General features: G+C 36.3%; 3 protein-coding genes across 12 annotated transcripts in view; 1 reads left to right on the top strand and 2 right to left on the bottom strand.

Moving 5' to 3' along the window:
• Window positions 1-4,768, bottom strand: part of COPS2 (COP9 signalosome subunit 2) — a 30,237-nt gene extending 25,469 nt beyond the window's left edge. For 2 of the 3 annotated variants that reach the window (XM_082734795.1, XM_082734796.1), the window contains exon 1: window positions 4,573-4,768. In XM_082734795.1, the coding sequence (XP_082590921.1) occupies window positions 4,573-4,626 (54 nt within the window). In that variant the 5' untranslated portion in view covers window positions 4,627-4,768. The remainder of the gene's footprint in view (window positions 1-4,572) is intronic. The other variant, XM_082734797.1, reaches the window with a different exon arrangement.
• The window catches only part of GABPB1 (GA binding protein transcription factor subunit beta 1), a 975,210-nt gene that overhangs the window by 45,014 nt on the left and 907,217 nt on the right, over window positions 1-22,979 (bottom strand). The gene's annotated exons all lie outside the window — the stretch shown is intronic.
• The window catches only part of GALK2 (galactokinase 2), a 76,083-nt gene continuing 57,876 nt past the window's right edge, over window positions 4,773-22,979 (top strand). Inside the window, exons 1-4 of one of the 6 annotated variants that reach the window (XM_082734827.1) lie at window positions 5,062-5,079; window positions 17,620-17,659; window positions 20,261-20,349; window positions 22,394-22,517. In XM_082734827.1, the coding sequence (XP_082590953.1) occupies window positions 20,280-20,349; window positions 22,394-22,517 (194 nt within the window). In that variant the 5' untranslated portion in view covers window positions 5,062-5,079; window positions 17,620-17,659; window positions 20,261-20,279. Of the gene's footprint in view, window positions 5,083-11,812; window positions 12,070-17,619; window positions 17,660-20,260; window positions 20,350-22,393; window positions 22,518-22,979 lie in introns of those variants that run through there. The other 5 variants (XM_082734826.1, XM_082734824.1, XM_082734828.1 and 2 more) reach the window with 5 other exon arrangements.

Below are 22,979 nucleotides of genomic sequence, written 5' to 3'. Positions count from 1 at the left end.
TTGATACTTCCTGGTGATGTTTATCAACACATGCTCCTCTTAGTTTAAGCTAGTTTAACAATATTCTTGTCTCTTATGCCCAAGAGTCCTGACCAATACAAGTTATCAAAAGTTTTTCTTATCACTGAATATTGTTCAGAGCATGGTTTGAAATGCTGATATAGCATTCCATCACATGGATATGCCATAATTTATGTGTCATTACCTTATCAGTACTAAAAGGATTAGGATTTTCCTATCTGGAGTTGTTTCCAATTATTTATTTATTTATTTTTAACAGATTTTAATTAATTTATTTGACAGACAGAGATCACAAGTCGGCAGAGAGGCAGGCAGAGAGAGAGAGGAAGGGAAGCAGGCTCCCCACTAAGCAGAGAGCCCAATGTGGGGCTCTATCCCAGGACCCTGGGATCATGAACTGAGGTGAAAGCAGAGGCATTAACCCATTGAGCCACCCAATTATTTATGATTAAACATGTTAAGTTTCTTTTAAAAGCCTCAGCTACAGAATCAAATTTCATCTTCATGAGGAGTACATGCAGAATTCCAAATGTATGTGCAGCATAGAAAACACTGGCTCAGACCATAAGCAGTATACTGTTTGAAAATCTATAAAGGTCCCCAACATCCTGTCAAATAGTTAAGTTACTGGCACAGCAGTCTCAGAGGGCAATAACCTGTAACTTCCAAACTCCTTATATGCACAATGAATGAGGAGTGACATCCCTCATACTAATTATACAAATTCCTAGAGCTATCATTTTTTGCCCTTGTTCTTTATCACCACTTCTTTTCAAAGGAGATTATATATTTATTATATAAATATATAATTTGTATATACATATATATAAAATATATAATTTATATTATTTGTAGTAATTCAAAAGTATTTTTTAAAAAACAGAAGTGTTATATTTTCATTTGTTAAGCTATGTTCTAAGATTCTTTATAACACCAGAAAGTGAGTTCAAGCCATTATTTGCTAAATTGTTAAAATGGTGACAAATGAGATTCTATGAGATATACTACGGCTACGACTCATTTCTCTCCCCACAAAAATGCAGATAAAAAAGAAGTAAATGTTTAGAGCATTAAAACAGCAACATATTAAGACCAAAAAACCCCAATGCTAGTAAATATTCATTCACTAATCATAACTGTGAGCCTGGCTAGGGGAAAATGAGTCTCACAGCTTTAATATATTTACCAGAGCAGAATTAGTCTATCTTTTTGACAAATGTTTTCCTTGCAATACATTTAAATTCAAATATACACTGCCCTATCTTATCACAGGATCTACTAAAGAATAATATTTGGAATGAAGTCAGTCTGTCTTAAGTCCTTTCTAAAAAGATTATTAGAAGTCCTAAGCAAAAGCAAAACAAAAAACAAAACAAAACAAAATAAGCAAAAAACAACAACAACAACAAAAAAACCCTACTAAGGAATTTCATGCTAGAATGGTTGGACTGTAGAATTACAATACAGTTAACATATCAATAGCCTTATTAACTTCATGAATGGTGGTTTAGTTATTACTTAGTATTATCAGACAAGCAAATAATGAAGACATTTACCAGTATCATCTCCTACTTCTCCATTTACTGCTTTATAAATTCCTATGCTTAGAAAATGCCTGCTTCTGGGGCACCCTGGGTGGCTCAGTTAGTTGGGCGGCTGACTCTTCATCTCGGCTCAGGTCTGGATCTCAGAGTTCTAAGTTCAAGTCCCACGTGGGGCTCCATGCTACGCGTGGAGCCTACTTAAAAGAAAAGGAAAAAAAAACCCTGCTTCTGCTTCTAATAAAAAAATAAAATAGGTCTTAGAAATAAGAGCTCAAGCAAATTAGATTTCTTTCACACTTGTTTCTTCTTTTTTAAACCAAGCTGGTTCTCTTTTCTTCTAGATCTTGGGGTACACACCATTAATTACTTTCTTATACAAAAAGAGTATAGTTTTAGAAAGTTTTACTTTTCCTGGTGGTATCCTAAATACTTATTTCCACTAGATTGGGCAAGTACAAAAAATGATTTAGGGTATTAAAATTTGCCAACAGACAACCCAGAAAAGATATGCTGAATATATCTGTGGTCAGAAATACTCGGGACTTTAATTAATATATATTTTTTTAAGATTTTATTTATTTATTTGTCAGAGAGACAGCACAAGCAGGCAAAGGCAGAGGGAGAAATAGGCTTCCTGCCAGGCAAGAAGCCAGATTCAGGACTCAATCCTAGGATTCTGGGATCATGACCTGAGCCAAAGGAGGATGCTTAACCCACGCGTGCCAGCTTTAGTTAATATTTTGACTAAAATGAAATCACGAATTTTCTAACAAACAGTATTTTTTTTTTTAATAAAAAAGAAATTTCCCTAAACCAGCAAGTCAATTCTTTTGACACTTTAAATCCCAAGAAACAAGTCTCAGGCAAGTAACTAAGAAAAAACACCCAACTTCTCTCTTGACAACATGTAAGCATGAATGGCAACCAGCCCTCCTACTTTTCTTTTTTTTTTTAAGATTCTTATTTTTAAGTAATCTCTATACCCAATGTAGGGCCTGAATCTCAAGATCAAGAGTCCCCATGCTCTACCAACTGAGCCAGTCAGACGCCGCCTCCCTTAGTCTTTGTTTTAGAAACATATAGTGGTTTAATTAACAAACCAAGAAATAAACTGCTAAATAAATTCTATGCCATCAAAAGACTTGAACTCATAGTAAAAAAAAGTTTTCACTACTTGGTATCTGATTGGGAATCCAGAATGGTATCTTCATAGAACAGATATGGGGGGGGGGGGACCGAGGGAGGACTATTTAACAGAATGCTGGGGGGAAGATTTCATTTAATTATGTAGTAGTGTAAAATCTTACATTTTTTGGTAAAAAAAAGTTAAAACACCTATATATTAAACTTTATATTGTACATGTAGTGTGGGCCCTAGAAGGCTGGAAAAACCTATCCAAGTTAAAGAATGCATGTTTAAAGTTCTTTCAAAAACTGAATACTTTATGGGACAACAAAATTCTCATTCCCTTTCCTACATTACATTCTCATTGATGATCTTCAAGTTTACCACAGTGCTACTAAGTCATGTACTCAATACTGCTTAGGAAAGATAAGCAGAAACATTTAAGAACAAAAGTCAAAAATATAAACATTTTCAAGAGACACTTCCACAGTTATGAAAATACCTGTAATATAAATAAACATGCAATAAATAAAAACGCACATGATGTCACAAGTAATACAGTCTTAATGCACTGCCTAAAACTGGCCTGATCTGCACAAACTAAAATGTAAAGCAGAACTCATTACTATTAGCAAAACTCTACATTCAACTTTAAGAATTATCAAAACCTCTACTTTGATTTTCAGGTAAGAGCAAGCACTTCCCTCTACATTTTGCAAATGTGCCTTCATTTAAAATAGGAAGATTAACTGTAAATGACTATACAAAAGTTTCAGACGAATTCAAGATAATGTATTAGTATCTCAAGAATAAATGGCACTTAAAATACAAGATGAGCCAGATATCCCTAAGCATCTACTTCTTAACTTGACAATAAGGCAGAATCACTATAATATACAAGAAACATGCACAAAAACGCCCCCAAAGTAAAAAACAAAGTTGATGCTAATTCCTAGACCGAATTATTTCTTAGTCCGCACAGTTATTGTTCCTTAACAGCAACTGGAAATGGTAGTGAATTTTTCTTGAAAGCTTGTAAATACGTTTGGTTAAACCTCGAATCTTTACAGATCACCGTTCAGCTACCTAAATTCGTTCATTTTTATACTGTTGATATTTTTAACTTTGAATGCTGGGAAATCTCAAAGTCAAAAAAGAAATCCACCGGGTCAATCCCCTTAGCCCCACCCCTCACACCAAAACAAACAAAAAAGCAAAACCTCCCCCCCAGCTTTTATCGAAACAAGTAGTTTAACTACTTTGTTTTGTTTGTTTGTTGTTGTTGTTTAATAGCTATCCTAGCCCTGAACGCTCTGCTGCACCTTTTTACCTTAAACCAAAACGGACCCTGGACTATTATTCTTAAACTGTCTCCAGGAGACCCACAAGAGGCGTTTCGCGGCCAGGCCTGGGAGCAGTAAGGTCCCCTAGTTTTCAGACCCTTCTCTCAGCATTTCTCTCTCGCTCAGTTCCAGGATGAAGAAGAGGGGCCCGGAAAGCTGGGCCCGAAAGGGCAGAGGCAGGGCCTAGACCGCTGCACGATCCCCGAGGCGGCTGGCGCGGTGGGGAGGAGGTAGGAGGCACCGAAAACCGGACGCCGGAGGCCAGGGGTGTCTATGTAAACGCAGGAGACGGTCAGACTTGAAGCGCAAGGCTCGGGACCCCCCTTCGCTGCCTCCTTCACCCTCCCCTCCCCCATGCTGGAGAAGCAGGGCCCGGGCCCGGTGAGGGAAGGGGGAGGAGGTAAACCCGTCCTGTCACTGCACCGGGAGAAACTGGAAGAAGCACATGTTCTACTGGGGGAGGCTGCGGTCGACCCCGCCCCAGTCCCTAGAGCCAGACCCCACCCTTAACCCCAGAGTTCCGTCCCCACCGCCTCACCAAGTCGTAGTCCTCCTCATCATCGCACATGAAATCATCCTCCATGTCAGACATCTTGGCCGGGAGGGGGGGGGAGAGGGAGGAGAAATTGGAGACAACCTCCTCCCACAATCCTCCACGGCTCAGAGGCGTCACTCCCAGCTGCTCCTCGCCTTCCCGTCGCTCTTAGAGGAGCTGAATGTTTCCTCCCGGAACAAATGCGCTCGGTGTCGAGAGGATTCGCTACGACGCTAAAAGGGAGTGCACCGCCCCGTCTTCCTGCGAGACCGTTGGTGCCTTAGCAACTAAACCTAGCAACTGGGGAATCGCCGAGTGCTGAGGATCTCCGCTGAAGGGCCTTGGAAACCTTGCGCTCGCTCTGAGCAGTTTCCAGCCTCCTGGGCAAGGGAACAGTCTCTTCCCTTGCCTGGGACTCTGGAACCATCTCATTCTGGTGAAAGTAGGAGGCACCGTAGGATCAGAAGCCTTTCGCGGAGAAAAGGCTGACATGCCCGTCCTATTTGACAGGTAGTAGTGTTTCTGGCTTGATTACCTGTGCGCATTTTGCCCACGTATGGTGGGTGTTCCTGTGATGTTTGGAGACCTTTTCAGCAGTACGGGTCACACATGATGTTTGTTATGTTGGTACTCGGCAAAATGATGCTGTGGCTCTCCAGAACCAGTTAAGCATCGATCGAGGCGCCTAAAATCCTACCCAGCTTTTCCAACGAATTATAAACTGACCTTTACTGCCCTTAACCAAAATTAAGGTAACGGGTAACGACTGGTTTTTAAAATACGCACTCTTGCTGCCCACAATTATTAGCAGAATTCAGAATGAAAAAATGAAAGTGAAATACGGGGGCGGGGGACTGCGTTTTAAACCGCATTTTCCATATAAACTTCCAGTTCTGTTCACTTGAAGCAAATTTTATGTGGTTATAGCACAGATTTAATTTCGGATTATTTGTGCACCTAGTTATGTAACAGCATAGGACAATATATGCAATATGTTTTTGACAGTGAGAATTTAGTGGTTGTGTAATAATACCTCCATTGAATGTACCAATGCGCCATAATTCACCTAAGCATGCCATTTATAGTGTACACTTAGAATACTATTTTAAACAATTTTGCAACGAATATCTTTGCCACTTTTTTTTTCCTTGGGAAAAAAAACCCAAGAGGAGGAATTACAGGCTGCATTTCTTAGCAATCAATTGAATTGCCATCTTTTTGGTCATAATTCTTAAAAATTATATTTATAACAACAAGACTGCCTACCTATAAACAGTTTTTCCTAAATAGTCTTTTCTTGACAACTTTTTATTATGAGAATTTCAAAAATTCAGAAAAATTGTTATAGTCCAGGGAACATGTGTATACCCACTATCCGTTTTGTGTTTGTGTGTGTATTCCCTGAATCAATTGAAAACAAACTCTTGACACATCACTCTTAGATGCAGGTATGTGTATTTCCTAAAAACAAGGACATTTTCTTATATTATCAGATCATTATTACATCAATAAAATTAATAATTCCCTAATATCATCTAATATAAAGTTTATATTCAAAATTCCCCTATAAAGTATAGGATTTAAGAATTGGAAGAGATTTAATGATATCACCTTAGGGTCCAAGGCTTTCCAAGCATGGCAGTTCATTAGATTATAGACTTCCCAAATCCCACACCAGAGATTCTGATTCAATAGGTCTGGGATATAGCTCGGGAATCTATACTTGTAAACCTTAAAACAAATCAGAATCTCCCTATATCTGGGGTGACTATACATCTCAGTTTCCCTGGGACAGCCCTGATTTAATACTGTTGTCCCAGAGTAATAATTATCAGCATCCATTTCTCTCAAGAGTTTGGGCAGTATATCACATGGTTACTCTACCCAAAATCCGTAATTCTTCAAAAGAGAAAATAGAATTCCAAGGTGGTTAAGAGGTTTATTTTTTCAGAGTAATCGGAACTATATAGTTTTGCATTCTAATCAGTATAGCAATTTTGAGATTTTCTATTAACCTTGTGCATGGTGATTTACATTGAATTTATTGATATAATTTTCTGCTTTTTAATTATTTACTACTATTTAATTATTTACTACTACTACTAAGGGGAAAGAAATAAAGTGAGTTAGTGACTAGGAGCCTAAAGATTGCAAACCTGTAAAGATTGCAGGTAAATGTTGAGCATAATATTTTTTTTTTTAAGATTTTATTTGTTTATTTGACAGACAGAGACCACAAGCAGGCAGAGAGACAGGCATAGAGAGAGCAGGGGAAGCAGGCTCCCCACTCAGCAGAGAGCCCGATGCAGGGCTCAATCCCAGGACCCTGGGATCATGACCTGAGCCGAAGGCAGAGGCTTTAACCCACTGAGCCACCCAGGCACCCTGAGCATAATATTCTTAATCATTTCCAAATTTAATCAATCCAGTCTGGAAATTTGCTAAGACAGACAAAAAGGTCTTCACAGTGTTTAGCACACTGCTTGGATACACAAGTTTGTTTATTGAATGAATAAACATGTTAATTTTTCTGTACAAGGAATGCCCTTATAGCTATCCCTATGCGTCAAAATCTTTTCTGTCCTTAAAAATGTTTAAATATGTTTAGGTTATTTTACTCACATGACCTATCCTGAACACTTTGTGCAATTATGGTATTCTCTTTTTCTTGACATCAATTTTATTCAATGGTAAATAATTTTTTTACTGTAACAGGGAGCATTAATGTGGTGTGGTGCCCTTGTAGAAGGTGGATCCTATGTTTAAAAAATACATATATATAGGAGCACCTGGGTAGCTCAGTAGGGTAAAGCCTCTGCCTTCGGCTCACGTCATGATCTCAGGGTCCTGGGATTGAACCCACATCGGGCTCTCTGCTTAGCAGGGAGCCTGCTTCCCCCTTTCTCTCTGCCTGCTTCTCTGCTTACTTGTGATCTCTGTCTGTCAAATAAATAAATAAAATCTTAAAAAAATATATAAAACTTTATTGAAGTCTAATTTATCAGCTTTACTGAGGTACATTAAGCTGCACATACTTAAAGTGTACAATTCGATTAATTTTGACATATGTATATACCTGTGAAACCATTATCACAACCAAAGTAATGAATATATTTATCATTGCAGAAACTTCCTCATTACCTCTTGGTAATCCTTCCTTTTCAACCCTTTCACTTTTCCCAGGCAACCACCAATCTACTTTTTGTCATATAGATTATTTTTCATTTTCTGGAATTTTATATAAATGAATCATACAGTATGTACTCTGTTTTGCCTGACTTCTTTCACTCCATATAATTACTTTGAGATTCATCAGTGTTGTTTCAATTGGTTTCAATTGATTTTTTCTTTTTATTGTTAAGTGTTCCATTGTATAGATATCTCACAAGATATCTATTCACCTGTTGATGGGTATTTGAGTTTTTTCAGTATTTGGCTAATACAAATAGAGCAATTGGGCACATATGTGTACACGTTTTGTGTGGACATATATTTCATTTCTCTTGAGTAATGTGGGGGACAGACAGGTGGTCTTCTTACTAACTATGCTCTTGGATAATCCCCCTTGAATGTGGGTGGGATCTGTGACTTACTTCTCTTTTTGTTTGTTTGTTTCAGCTTTAGTGAGGTGTGATTAACAAATAGATGTGACTTGCTTCTAATAAGATACAGCAGAGGTGATATATGTTGATTATGTGAACATAATTACATTGTACAAGATTGGAAACTCATTTTGCTGGGAGAGACTCTATCTCCCTTGCTGCTTTGAGAAAGCAAGTAGCCATGTTATGAAGGATCATGGGGCAATGAGCTGAGGGCCACATCTGGCCAATAGCCAGTAAGAAACCATGGCCTTCACTCTGACAACCCATCTGCTAACAGTCAGATGATCTTAGGAATGAATCCTTCCCCAGTTTAACCTCAGATAAGACTTTGCGAGACCCTAAAACAGAGGACCCAGCTGAGCCATACCCTGACTCCTGAACCATAGAAACTGTGAGATAATCAATGTGTATTGTTTTATACTGCTATGTTTGTGGTAATATTGTTATGTAGTAATAGATATGAATATAGGTAAATACCTTACAATGGGATGGTTGGTAGGCATATGCTCAACTTTCAAAGAAACTCTCAAATTGTTTCTTTAAGTGGTTTTTGCCACTTTACATATCTACCAGCAATGTATAAGAGTTGTAGTTGCTCCACATCCTCGTCAACACATGGTGTGGTTAGTTGTTTTAATTGTAACCACTCTAGCAGGAGTACAGTGGTAGATCATTGTGTTTTCAGTTGGCATTTCCTTAATGACTAATTTTGAACATCTTTTCATGTGCTTATTTGTCATCCATGTTATCCTCTTTGGTGAAGTATCATTTCAATTCTTGTGCTCATTTTAAAATTGGATTATTTGTCTCATTACCATTGACTTGTAAGAGCTTTTTGTTCCTTTTTTGTTGTATTTAAAGAATATTTGCCAAAACCAAGGGCACTAAATTTTTTTTAAGTTTTCATCTAAAAGTTTTACAGAGTTTTAACTCTTATACTTAAGAGTTTAATTTCAGGTTTAATTTTTGTATGTAGCATGAGGTAACTGTGGAGGTTTATTTTTTTCTGTGTACAGATATTAAATTGTTCTAGCTTTGTCTGTTGAAAAGATGACCCATTCTGTGTTGAATTGTCTTACTACCTGTGTCAAAAATAATTGACATATAATTCCCAACATAATTTGACCCTTTAAAAGTATATTTTTATTTGCTTTTTTACTGTGTATTATGATTATTTTGTATTCTTTATTAAGCTGAAAGCTCCTTCAGGACACAATTATCTTACTTATCTCTGAATCCCCTGAAACTAAGTGCTTTGCCCATACAAAATGCTCAATGAAAATGTGGTATTTTTAAGTAAACTCTGGCATTCATGATCCCTTACTTCTCTGGGTTGAGACATATGGTTACCCCAAATAGGCTCATGATTTAACATCCTTTCACATTGATCATCTTAATTTTTTTTTTACTACATTTATTTAGAGAGGCTGAATACCATAAGTTAGAAGGCAAAAAAGGAGGACTCCTTTTATAATAGTTAAGATCTGGACAGGAAACTCAGGGTGTACTCAGGGGGGTTAATTAAAAATTTAATGAAGCCAGCCTGGCTGGCTCAGTTGGTAGAGCATGAGACTCTTAATTATCAGGGCTGTGAGTTCAAGCCTCACATTAGGCTTAGAGTTTACTTAAAAAACAAAACCAACCAACCAACCAACCAAAAAACAGCTGGATTTAGTAGAAGCTGAGATGGACTTCCCAACAGCAGTAGAGAAATGAGAAATGCAGCTACTGTCACAACTGTAGCAAAGGTGTGGTGTGGAGGTGGGTTGGGGAATGGTGATTAATACTTCAACTTTGGCTGTAGCCTCAACTGTATACTTCACTCAGGGAAGGAATTTTCTCTCCTTCAAAGGCAAATTGACAACTATCTGTTGTTGGAGCATATCCCTTGATCTTACCAACCTAAGTGGCTTATCAAAATGTTATTTCTACCAATTTAATATCCACTCCTTCCTGACAGGAGTTCTGATGAATACAATTTGCATGATTGCATTACATTCCCGCCTTGTAAACTAATGGCCTTGCCTACTTACTGCTCCTTTTAATCTGCCTCAGTCTCTTCAGATTAAATAAAATGATATATGTAAATGCATGATGCTTACAAAATACTTAATAAACATATCATCTTTAAATCAATTGACTGTTCATATTGGCCCTTCAGAATACTCTATACTGCAGTTAAGTTTTTTATCTCTAAAATTGCTATAGGAGGAATGTGCAAAAACAAACAAACAAAACAAACAAACAAACAAACAAAAAAAAGGATGATTAGGCCTGCTGGGACTTTTCATTCTTTATGCTGTCCTTGACCTTGTAAAAATGTCTTTTGTAAAAATGAAATGGCACACTTTTAGCAATATTATTGTTTGCCATTTTGGTATCTCTAATTCTCATTTGTTTTTATCCCCACCCCAAATGGTGACCATACATCCCTAGGTTTATGAAATGTGAACCATCTACTTTTCAGAAGGATGTATGGTATGGAGGCAAAACAGGGAGCAGACACAATTATATTGTAATTCCAAATTTGTCTTTGTTTCCTTTACTGAAATCTGTAGGTTCTTTATGTTTTGCATTAATCCTCCCATGATTCCCCTGTGAACTAAAGCAGCACTGAAAGTGCTCAGTTGATAATACAAGTTTTTTTCTTAAATATTTTATTAATTTATTTGACAGAGAGAGATCACAGGTAGGTAGAGAGGCTGGCAGAGAGAGAGAGAGGGAAGCAGGCTCCCCGCGGAGCAGAGAGCCCGATGTGGGACTCGATCCCAGGACCCCGAGATCACGACCTGAGCCGAAGGCAGCAGCCTAACCCACTGATAATACAGGCGCCCCGATAATACAAGTTTTACTACTGATTGACTGACCATGTGACCTTAGGAAGTCAGTTCACCTTTCATTTGTTCATTAAGTTCATCTTACCTATTAAGAATCTGCCAGATACTGCCTAGATACACAGTTCCTACCCTCAACTTGCTTACTTTGTAGTGATAGTGATGGTGGAGATGGAGATGGGGAGAAAATACAAAAGAAAAGAAATATGCAGAAGTTACGAGAACCGTGAAAGAAAGAAAACAAATATACTAGAATGATGGGATGGGAATGGTGTGCTCTTTTTGTAGGGCATTTGGGATTTCTCTAGGTAGCTGAAAAATGAAGGCTTTGAACTGGTTGCAAGGGTTCTTGTAGTTTGAAAGACGTGTATTTTCTTCTTTTCACTATTAATTGCATTCTGGAAAGGCCCACTGATGCCTTCATTCTGGAAATAAGCAAATATGTTTAAATCAAATTCATCAATTTTATACTGCCTTAAGGAAGTAACTAAACAATTTAGGGTGTATTTGGGGGTGTAGTTGCTGGTCACGAAAGAAAAAAAAGAAACACCCTAACTCGAAAAAAAAAAAAAAGAAAAAAAAAAAAAGAAAAAAAAAAAAAAGAAAGGAAAAAAGGCAACCTGAGGCGCAAGGTTTAATCGTGTTCTCAGATTTACGCCCCAGGGCACATAAAATAAACTTCCTTGGCTTCTTCGCATGCACCCAGGGAGTCCCTGTGCCCAGAGCTTAGAGCAGCATGGTGGCTGTACCTGACAGCTGCTGGGAGGGCACTAGGCCCTGGAGCCTTGGGAGGAGGAGCCATAGGCGGGACCGACTGGAAACAGCCACCTCAGCAAAGCGGCAGGATTTCCGCAGGGTGAGGGCCGCTGTCGCCCGGAAGAAAAGGTTCTTGTAGCAGATGTCTCGTGATTACCTTGGGAGCTCTGTTTCACCAGTTGAAACTGCGGAGGAAAGAAGGATCTAGCGAAATATGGCTACGGAGGGTCCTGCCACGCGTCGAGTGCAAGTGGCAGAACATCCCAGGTGGGGGAGAGGAGATGCCGCGCTTCGGGATCGCCTGGGTAGGCTAGGTGCAGATAGTGTCCAAGATTTCTGGCTCTTCGCTGGCTGCTTCTTTTGCTCCTGGGAATGGACAGAATCCTTAGGATTTTATGAGGCCGCATGGCTGGGCTTGCGAGAAAGACCACATCTCAAAACACTTTACACCTTGATTCCTACCAAGGGTTGAGGGTTTTTCTCCTTCCGTGCAGATCCTTCTTTGACCTTTGGTGCTGAAGGTGGTACACTGTTTCTGCTGGGCTTTAGCAGAAGTGCCCAAACTAACTTAGAACCCCTTCTTTCTTTGTCTTGCCTGCCAGTTGGTAGTGCTTTTTTAAAAACCCCTTTCTAAAATACTTATTGCAAACAAACACACCCAAACCCAACCCCAAACAAACCCCCCTTGCTCTCCGCTTCCCTTTAAACAAACCATAACATCTAGGCACTGTTACTTAGGGAATTAATCTGCTGCAGGTACCTAGTTACAGAATAACTTTAGTGGTACCTAGTGGAGGATTCTTTTCATTTGAGGGCATCTTGTAACTAAGTAGAAATACTTAGTTCTGACATAGGAGGGAAATCTCATAGAAGGAAGTCTCTAACCTGCTGCATATTAGCTGTGCAGCTTTTCTAAGGTTGGATTCTCTCCTTCTTTGCTCTAATTTTTACTTTTTCCCTGTTAATTTTTTTCTATAACATTAAGTCTTCAAGCTTTCCCTACTTCCTGATTTTTCACAGTCATGAGGGAGTTGATAATATTATAACTTACTAAAACTTGCAAATGCTTTTTTCACCCTTAAGAAATCAAACAGAAAGGAGAGCAGCAGGGCTTTAGACCACTCGTGTATGTCTCTGGATTTCGGTATATTCTCTGAAGGTCCTTGGGGTGTATTGTTGCCCTTACATACTTGAATGAACTAGGACACATTGTGAAAGACATGCTTCAAATGAAATTCATCAGGAATTTGTTATGTGAAAATAATCTAGCCCCTTGTAGTTTAGGTTTTTTTAAAAAAATTTTTTACATGAAACATATCCATGTATAATTTCTTCTGTTTCTATTAGTTATGATTTAATTATAATGCTTAATATTTCTATAATTACTGTGTGGGGGAAGGGGAATGGTGGTAACATGTACAGAAACTGAAGAATTATTTACTAGGTTTCCTTAGAGTTGTTTCTTGCCTTTGAGGAATTTCACAGTATTCATTCATGCAACATACATTTATTGTTAACCTTTATCATTCTGTGTTAGCTGCAGAAGAGATCATAATAGTGGTTAGATAATTGTGCTCTGCCATTTTCTTGTTTTTCACTTGTGCATGAAATACAGTAATAAGTTTCAAGCAATGTTTCAGCCACTTACTCATTTTAACAGGGACGAGTTCAATGAAATCTAGGTAGTATATCTATAAGCCCACCTAACTGGTCATATGTTGCAGTAAGCTGAAGGGGAAAAAAATGCATAAGGGCCCTGTGGCCAGACTATCTTCTTTGGAATTCCTACTGTTTCTTTAGAATGCCACTTCAACTTCACAGGGCACCTGATATTCTAAGTAAAGGCACTAGTCAGTCACATTAAACATTTCAGCAAACGTAATTTCTTTTTTTTCTTTTTTATATAAATATCAAATAGAAATAGAAACTCTAATTTTTTTTCTGCATTTCAATCTCACATATTCCCTGTACTATAAGACTACTTCAAATTCCAGTGTTCTAGCTTTCTTAATGCATTCTTAGGAGTAGCTTTCTTAATGCATTCTTGTCTTTGGAATGAACCTTTAAGCTGTTGTATTATTGTTTTTGTTTTTTTTTTTTTTTTTGGTAACAGCTTTATTGATATGATATCCACATACTGCAGTTCACCTGTTTAAAGTTTACAATTAAGTGTTTTTTTAGTATATTCACAGGATTGCACAGCCATTGCCATAATCAAAGTTAGAACATCTTCATCATACCCCAAAGAACTCTGTATCCCTCAAACTATCACTACCACTCCCACCCCACCCTTCTCTACTTTGCCCTAAGCAACCACTAATGTACTTTCTGTCTCTATAAATTTGCTTATTCTGAACATTTCAAATAAATGGCATCATATAATATGTGGGTTTTTTTGGTGACTGGCTTCTTTCACTTAATGTAATGCTTTCAAGGTTCATCTGTGTTGTAACATGTTATCAGTATGTCATTCCTTTTTAATGCTTGAATAATATTCCATTGTATGATATTATCACATTTTGTTTATCTATTCACTGGTTGATGGGCATTTGGGTTGTTTCCATCTTTTGACTCGTGAGTAATGATTTTGCATGAATCACATTTTTAATATGAAAGATTTGGATTATTTCAAAATATATTCATTAAAAATTAATATATAAAAATATTCATTAAAGCTTGAAAATTTCACAGTTCCTTTCCTCACTATAGTCTCTGATTGCTATCCTATGCCAGTTCTTACTCCCTTCTTAGAAGTTATCCATTTGGTTAACATTCTTGTAATATCATTTTATCTTTATGGTATCTTTATATCTTTACTGTATCTTTTATATTTTTATATAAAAATATATTTATATATTATATATTTACAAAATATAAATTTTATATACTTATATCTTTTATATTTTTACTGTATCTTTTTATCATTATTACCATTTTTTATAAAAATAGTATAGTCATAAAAGTGAAATCATATTTATTTTTCTGTTACTTACCTTTTTTCACTTAATAATACTTCTCAGAAATCCTGGCATATCAGTCCATACAGATTTATATCATTGTTTTTTAGGCTGAGAGTATTTCATAGTATGAATAATGCTATATATTTAACCACTCAACTGCACCGTACATTTAAGTTTCCAGTTTTTCACTCTCATAAAGTACTTCAGTAAACATCTTTGTACATATATCTTTGGGCATTTTTGATGCTCTTTCTTTAAGCTCATTAATGGAAATGGAATCAGAGTCAAAGTTAATAAGTATTTAAAATTTTGCTAGTTCTTGCCCTGCAAAAAAAAAAAAAAAAAGATATATTAGATTGTCTATTTGTTGTTAGTTTTTAGGAACTCTTTATATATGTATATATTTTTTGTATGAAGGGATATAGTTTTGGATATAAACTATTTGTTGTTTTGTATATATTATATATTGTTCTCAGTCTAGCACTTTCCCTTTAATTTGATGATGCCTTTTGTTGTGTAGATATTTTGTACTTTATGCATTATAGTACATTGTTGAATGATATCATCTTTGTCCTTATTCTGGTATCAATGGGGAAGCTTCCAATATTTTGTCATCATATAAGTTGTTTACTATTTCTGATAAGTAGCCTTTATTAAATTTAGGACATTTCTTTCTTTTCTAGCCTTTCCATGCTTTTTAAATTATTATTATTTTAAATTTTATTTAAAAAATTAGTCATGGTTATTGAATTTTTGTGCATATTTTGAGAGGACCATGGAATTATAAAGTTTTCCCCTTTTATTTGGTTGGAATAGTATGTGTTTAATGAAGAGATTTCCTGGTACTATCTTTATATTGCTGGAATAAATTCTGTTCACAAATATTAAATAATGTGTGTTGGATTGAAATTACCAATATTTGTTTTTTCTCTGTTTTTACAGGGGATTAATAACCTGTATTTTGCTTTTGTGGGCTATTGTTGTTTTAGCATCTGGGTTATTCTGGCCTCCTAAAATGAGATAGAAAGCAAACAGGAAAGATGTTAGGGTTCAAAGCTGATGGCCAACAAAAAATTCTTGAGATGTCTTTGGTACAAAATGGTGGTTTTATTAAAGCACTGAGACAGGACCTGGGCAGAAAGATCTGCATTGGAGTTGTGAGGGGCAATGATATACCTTCAAGTTGAGAGGGGAGGTTAGTGTTAGTCTCTAAGGAATTTTGGAAGCAAGGCTTCCAGGATCTTGAGGGGGCTAGCTATTGTTAGGAAGAGGTCATTTATTACTGACCAATAAAACCTTAGTCATGAGACCCTTCAGATCTGTATCAATGGGTCATAAGCTTGGTGATGATTGCTAAAAAATACCTTGGGGGATTTAGAGATAAGGAAATTTCCAGAGGAATTTTTATATATTTAAGTGGCTTACAGGATCTTGGGGGTTCAGGCAAAGATTGCCTTTTGCCCTTAGCGAAGTTCCTAGAGGAATGTCACTCTGCCTGTTTCAAGGACTTGTCAATGGACTATAAGGTGTAAGGAAATTTCATTTTTCTTCTGCCTTTGTTTACCACATCAGAAAGGCTTTCTGTAGCTTGTACTGTTAGAACCATTTATGAAAGCAAAGCATCATCTTTATTTAAGGTCTGGCAGAACTAATTCATAACATTTTCTGAGCCTTGTTAAGGAGATTATTTCTGACTACTTTTTCTGTTTCTCTTCTGTCAATTTTTAGACACATAATGTATATATCTTTATACATGTATATATACATATATATATATATATCTTAAGTCAAAAGCATTCAGAGCACCAGATTCAGCAATTTGTGTGGTGATGTTTTGGCCAATTCTGCATATAGCAGTATAATCTTTGTAGGAGCTATTATTTTCTCTCTTTCTTTCTTTTTTTATTCTTTTTATTGTGGTAAAATAAGTATAATATAAAAATTGACATTTTAACCATTTTAGATATAAAATTCAGTGACATTAGTTACATTCACACTGTTGTGTAATAACCACTGCTGCATATTTCTGACATTTTTCATCATCCCAAATAAGCTCTCTATTCATTAAGCAATAACTCCCTATTTTCTCTACCCCTCAGCACGTGGTAACCTCTAATCTACTTTTTGTCTCTATGAATTTGCCTATTTTAGGTATTTTATATAAGTGAAATCACAAGTATTTGTCCTTTTGTGTCTAGTTTATTTCACTTAGCATAATGTTTTCAAGGTTCATCCATATAGAAGCTTGTATCAGACCTTGATTCTTTTCTGTGGATCAATAGAAAATTCATACATACACACATACACACCACATTTTGTTTGTTCATTCATCTGTTGTTGGTTACTTGGCTTGTTTGCACCTTTGGACTATTGTGATTAATGCAGCTGTGAACATTCTTGTGCAAGTGTCTGTTTGAATCCCTGGTTTCAATTCTTTGGACATATACATGGAAGTAGAAATATTGGGTCATATACTACTTCTGTGTTTAACCTTTTGAGGAAACACCAAACTCTTTTCTATTCTGTTGTTTTTAATGCTATTGTAAGTGGAATTGTTTTCTTAATTTCACTAGATCTATTGTTTTGTATCCTGCTTTTTTTTTTTTAATTAACATATAATGTACTATTTGTTTAGGGGTACAGGTATGTCATTAGGGGCTATTATTTTCATATTGAAAATGCTCATTTTACTCTTGGGGAAGGGACATACTTTAAATGACTACATTTTAAGAGATGGAGTCTTGCTGGTGACACCCAGAGCTGTGAAGAACAGTACCCCACTTATAGCCATACTGCTTCATTATTAGAGGATTAGGTATGAAGTTTAGAACAACACTGTACACTTCAGTTCTTTCTATTCTTAGAGAGAAATACTTTTCTTGTTTCCTTTTATAGCTTCCATGCATTTGAATTTCAAAGGGAGGAATGTTGAATGGTAAGTAAGCCTCTGGTGCTGAACACTTAAAAAAAGCATGGACAGACTGCCTTCCTGAGGTAGTGTGGGAAAAGGGCACGTTTGAGAACCCCCAAATCATTTTATTAAAGCACCTTTTAGGAGGCTCATTCTAGCTCTGCTGTTAGCACTTCACTTTGTGTTTTCAGCACTCATAAAGGCAAATTAATAAGGATTCAAATTCAGCCGACCTTGAATGTTGTCTGCACATGATTTTCAGCAGAAACAAAAATGAGCCTCTGTGGAGGCTCTGGCTTCCTCCTATGGAAGCCAGAAAACGAGGAGTTACATGCTTCTCCCTCTTTCTCAATTTTTCTCACTTCTAATTGGTCACTAATTCCTATTATGGCTTTGACTTTTTAAATATCACCTTAATTTAATTTTCACCTTTTTCTATCCCCATCACTAACGTACACTTAAACTTTCTCTCTAGGTTTACTGTAAATGGCCACCTATTGGATTTCTTTGTTTTTACCTTGTCTTCCTCCAGCCCATCAATATTTGTAGGATCAATATTTGTAAATATTCCATGCATTCTTGTTATATTTCCCATCAACAGAGTATAATGTTAAGTATATGTACATATCCATAATCTATGAATTTTGTTGTTTGAGTCTTTTTTTTCCCTTTTGTCTACCTGATCTTTTTTTATACTGAGAAAGTTATCTTATAGTCTTTTATAGTTAGTATATTTCTATCTGTATTTCCTTACTTTACATATAGATTTGCCTTATAAAAGTGGTTGTAGTTTCATTTGGGGGCTTTTCTTAAACTATTACCTTTGTTCTGAATTGCAGTCCTCAGCATTAAGCACTTTCCCTGTATGTTCTTTGGCACACATTCTATGATGTCTGATATCAGGATTATTATCTCTGTTTTCTTATTTCCTAAACTCTGCCTCCCAGATTATGTTTTTTGAGAATTTGAATTAATGGACACAGACAATTAATTAGATAGTATCGGACACAGGAGCTGTTAAATCTTGTAGAGTTGAGGCCACAGTGTCAAGAAAACTGAAGGTATGGAGGAACAGAAACCAAGATACTCAGAGAGGCAACTGAAATGTGAACAGCACTGAACAAAGAGAAGTGGAGATGGTGTCTTTGGAGGGATGACAGAATGAGACATGAAAAAGAACCAAAGACACTAATATAAACAGTTTCTGATGACTGCCCAGTTCTTAGGACACCATCTTGAATAACTTCCAAAGATATTCAACATATCTTTCTATCATTATAATTTCCTTTTTATTTGAGCTGTTTTTGGTATGATTTTCTGTTTCTTACAGCAAATTAACCTTTAAGATCAATCAATTAATGAGTATCTTGAATATAGTAGGCTTTAAAAGATATTTATTCTCCTGCAGTTATTATGCAGATACACTATGATGTGGGACTATTAACAGTGGGAGGGTATTCATAGAAGTGCCTTGAGGTGATTGAATGGTATAAAATTATTAAATCTATTTTAAGAATTTTGGATCTATAAGGGAAAATGATTTGCTCCATTGAAATTAGAACCGTGGTCTCCTGATAACTACTCTAGTTTTCTTTTCCTTCCTTCCTTTCTTCCTTTCTTTCTTTCTTTCTTTCTTTTTTTTAAGATTATTTATTTATTTATTTGAGAGAGAGAGAGAGAGAGAATCAGAGAGACAGAGAGAGCACAATCAGGGCAGAGGGAGGACAAGTAGACTCCCTGCTGAGCAGGGAGCCTGATGCGGGACTCTTTCCTAGGACCCTGGGATCGTGACCTGGGCTGAAAGCAGACTCCAACAGACTCCACTCTTGTTTTCAATTGGTTACTTGTATTGGGTTGAATAGTGCCTCCTCACCTGCACCCCATTCATGTCCACCTGGAACCTCAGAATGTAACCTTATTTGGACTAGCATTTCTGTGTACTTAGGTAATCAAGTTAAGATGAGTCATAGTGAATAAAGGTGGGCTCTAATCTGACAAGACTGGTGTCCTTATAAGAAGGAAAAACAGAGACACACGGGGAGAATTCTGTGTGGTGACAGAGACAAAATTTGGATTGATGCAGCTGTAATCCAAGGAATGCCAAGGATCGATGGCTACCACCCGAAACTAAAAAGAGGCAAGAAGGGATTCTCCCCTCCAAGTTTCAGAGGCGCATGGCCCTACTAACACTCTGATTTTGGACTTCAAGTCTCTAGAACCATGAGACAATGAATTTCTATTATTTTAAGCCCCTCCCACTTTATAGTATTTTATTATGATAGCCTTAGGAAACTGAAATACTACCCTGTACGATTTCTTTTAGTATAAAGAGATTCTTCTCTGAATATTTTTCTAGAAAGTTATATTCTTTATAATTGAAGGAAATAATTTTTCCTATTGAGTACATTAATCTTTTTTTATTCTTCTGTGTGCTTATACTATTGTGTCACCTAGGAAGTTACCATACTGTCATATCCTAGGATTTTCAAAGAAGTATGTCAGTGAAAAAATTTTGCTTTTCTTTTTAGAGATAATTAATGGTGGTAGGTATATGAAATATGTTTGTATATCTTATGGATTTTTCTGTTATACAGATATCCTGAAGTATTCTACTTTTGCTTTCAGATTGCTGAAGCTAAAGGAGATGTTTAACTCTAAGTTTGGATCCATTCCCAAGTTTTATGTTCGAGCACCAGGAAGAGTCAACATAATAGGTATTGCTAAAGTTCCTTCTCTTATTTTTTTCTTCCTTTAGTAAGATCTAAATTTTTATTAATATACTTTTTTTTAACTTTTCTCAAGAGAATTGAAAAAATAGAGTATTTCACATTTATCTCTTATAGCAAGTTAAGCTTTTGCATAAAGAACACACTATTTTTTCATCATTCCCAACCCATGTGATTAATGTTAATTTTGTCCATTTATTTTAGAAAATGTATTGAAACTTCATTGTTAATATTGTTTTCATGAGAGATGAGAAGATTTTTTGTGCTGCAGGTTAAATTTTTAGGTTGTGGTGAATAATCTTGATGGTTTTACATTTACTCATTGGATTAGAAAAATACTGGGAAGCCCTTTTAAAAGTGTGGTGACCCGGAGGGGGCAACTGTGTGGCTCTGTTGTTAAGCGTCTGCCTTTGGCTAAGGTCATGATCCCAGGGTCCCGGGAGGGAGCCCAATGGCAGGCTCCCTGCTCAGCGGGGAGTCTACTTCTCCCTCTCTCCCTGCTTGTGTTCCCTCTCTCAATGTCTCTCTCTGTCAAATAAATAAATAAAATCTAAAAAAAAAAAGGAAAAAAAAAGTGTGGTGGCCTGAAGAGTGAATAGGTTGCATTAAGAGAAAATGGCATGGGGAACTGAGGAAAAATCAGGAGTCAAGGAGAATTAAAAAGAAAACTTTCTATAATGGAAAATATAATCTTACAAAAAAGTCTTTGGAATAATATAATGAACTACCATATACCCAATACCTAGGTTCAATTATTATCGACTTAGGTGACTTATTTTATTTTGAAGCAAACAATGGGGGATTAAAAAAAAATAAAAGGGATGTTTAAGCACAGTTAAGTGAGGGAGGGAGGGGGAATGGTGTAAAACCTTTGGAGAGAAAGGGATTGTAGATAACTGAGAAGAGAAGAACTGATGGAGCAGATTTCCCGAGAAGGTTAGAGAGGGCATCAGAAGAAGGCACTTTGACTCTTTGAACAGCCAGCAAGAGAAAAAAATGGTGCAGGTTCATGTAGGTAAGTGTGTAACTTTCTACTTGGGAACCACTGTTTTATATTACTATCTTTTTTGAAGGAGGTGAGAAAGACAGCTTTGAAAACCACTTCTCCATCTGTCATTGTCAATCCATTAAAAAAAAAACCCTTTTATCAATTCATTTTAAAGGACACATCAATATATGAAGAAAAGTCTTGCTATCTGTAATAATATGTAAAGTAATAATTATTTAAAAACACAGGTATAATTATGTAGTTGAATTGTCTTCCATTCATATTGTGTTTCTTAGCTGGGCAGTGTTTATCGTAGGAACAATCAGGCATGAAAACCTGTCCCGGGGAAATATAGATGAGCTTGCTTATTGTGCTTATTTCTTTCTTGAATTGTTATTTTGTATTTAAATCTTATGAATAACAACCGTGAGATTAAATAGCAACTTGGAGAAAATATTATGGTACAATAGGAAATAAAATTCCTGCTGATGATTAGAGCTATGTCTAACACACTCAGCACAACTTATCCATGCCAGTCTAATTTGTTAGACATTTATTTAGGCCGCAAATATAAATAAAGTGAAGTCCTCAACTTTATGCGTGTGTTGGCTTAATAAGGAAGAGAGTGAAATTCACAAAATGTTAATATAAGGCAGTGTGTGAAAAGCTTCAATTGTTCATACTTAACAAGGTAATATGAAAGAGCAACAGAGAAAGGAGATATTACTTTTCGGATACTTCATATAACTAGTCACAAAACAAAATACTTGAAGATGATCACATAAATTCGAAAGTAGAAAAAAACTTGTGAAGTTTTAAAGAAATCTAAAAATTAACGGAAACTAATTTATATACTTATTCTAGCAGAAGTTTCTGGCTCGGATGTCGGGGAGAATAAGAAAACTGAATCATTTCCTGTGCATAGTATTTTTATTTTCTGTTAAAACCTGGCTTGTGGTCAAGTTTTTCCTGTATATCAACCTCATTGAGATTCTCTTGTGTCATATGCTAGCAATATTAAAAATTCTTTATCTTTTTCTCTAGGAGAACATATAGATTATTGTGGATATTCTGTTCTTCCTATGGCTGTAGAACAAGATATGTTAATAGCTGTGGAACCTGTGAAAACACAAACTCTTCAACTAGCCAATACAAATCCCTTATACCCGTGAGTATTTAGGATTGCTACTGTGTATAATGGTGTGTGTGTGTGTGTGTGTGTGTGTGTGTTCTTATCCAAATGAACTCTTTAGAAGCAACCAAATTTGTAATCATTGACTTTATTTAAAATCTGCATCTGACTTCCAAAATAGTCTAAGGCTGCTCTTTAATATTTGTCCCCCCCCCCCTTTTTTTTTTCTATTTGCTCATTCATTTAAGAAGCATTTCCCATTTTAGATCCTGGGCTGTACAAAAATGAAAATAACTGTCCTTGTCTAGAAGGTATTTATCACCTGTTTAGGTAGCTGTCTTCAGCAAAGTCAGTGGTGGTGCTTTTCTTATGTTACTAGGGCACCCTCTAATTCTCTCGTCATAACATCTTACCATGCTATAGTACAATTACCTGCTTACTTACCTGTATTCCCCCAGTAGATCATAAACTCTGTGCATTCAGGAACTGTAGACTCTC

Source organism: Mustela nivalis, assembly GCF_964662115.1.
Source record: "Mustela nivalis genome assembly, chromosome: 6".
NCBI classification, from domain to species: Eukaryota; Metazoa; Chordata; class Mammalia; order Carnivora; family Mustelidae; genus Mustela; species Mustela nivalis.
This window is presented reverse-complemented; position numbering and strand designations above follow the sequence as displayed.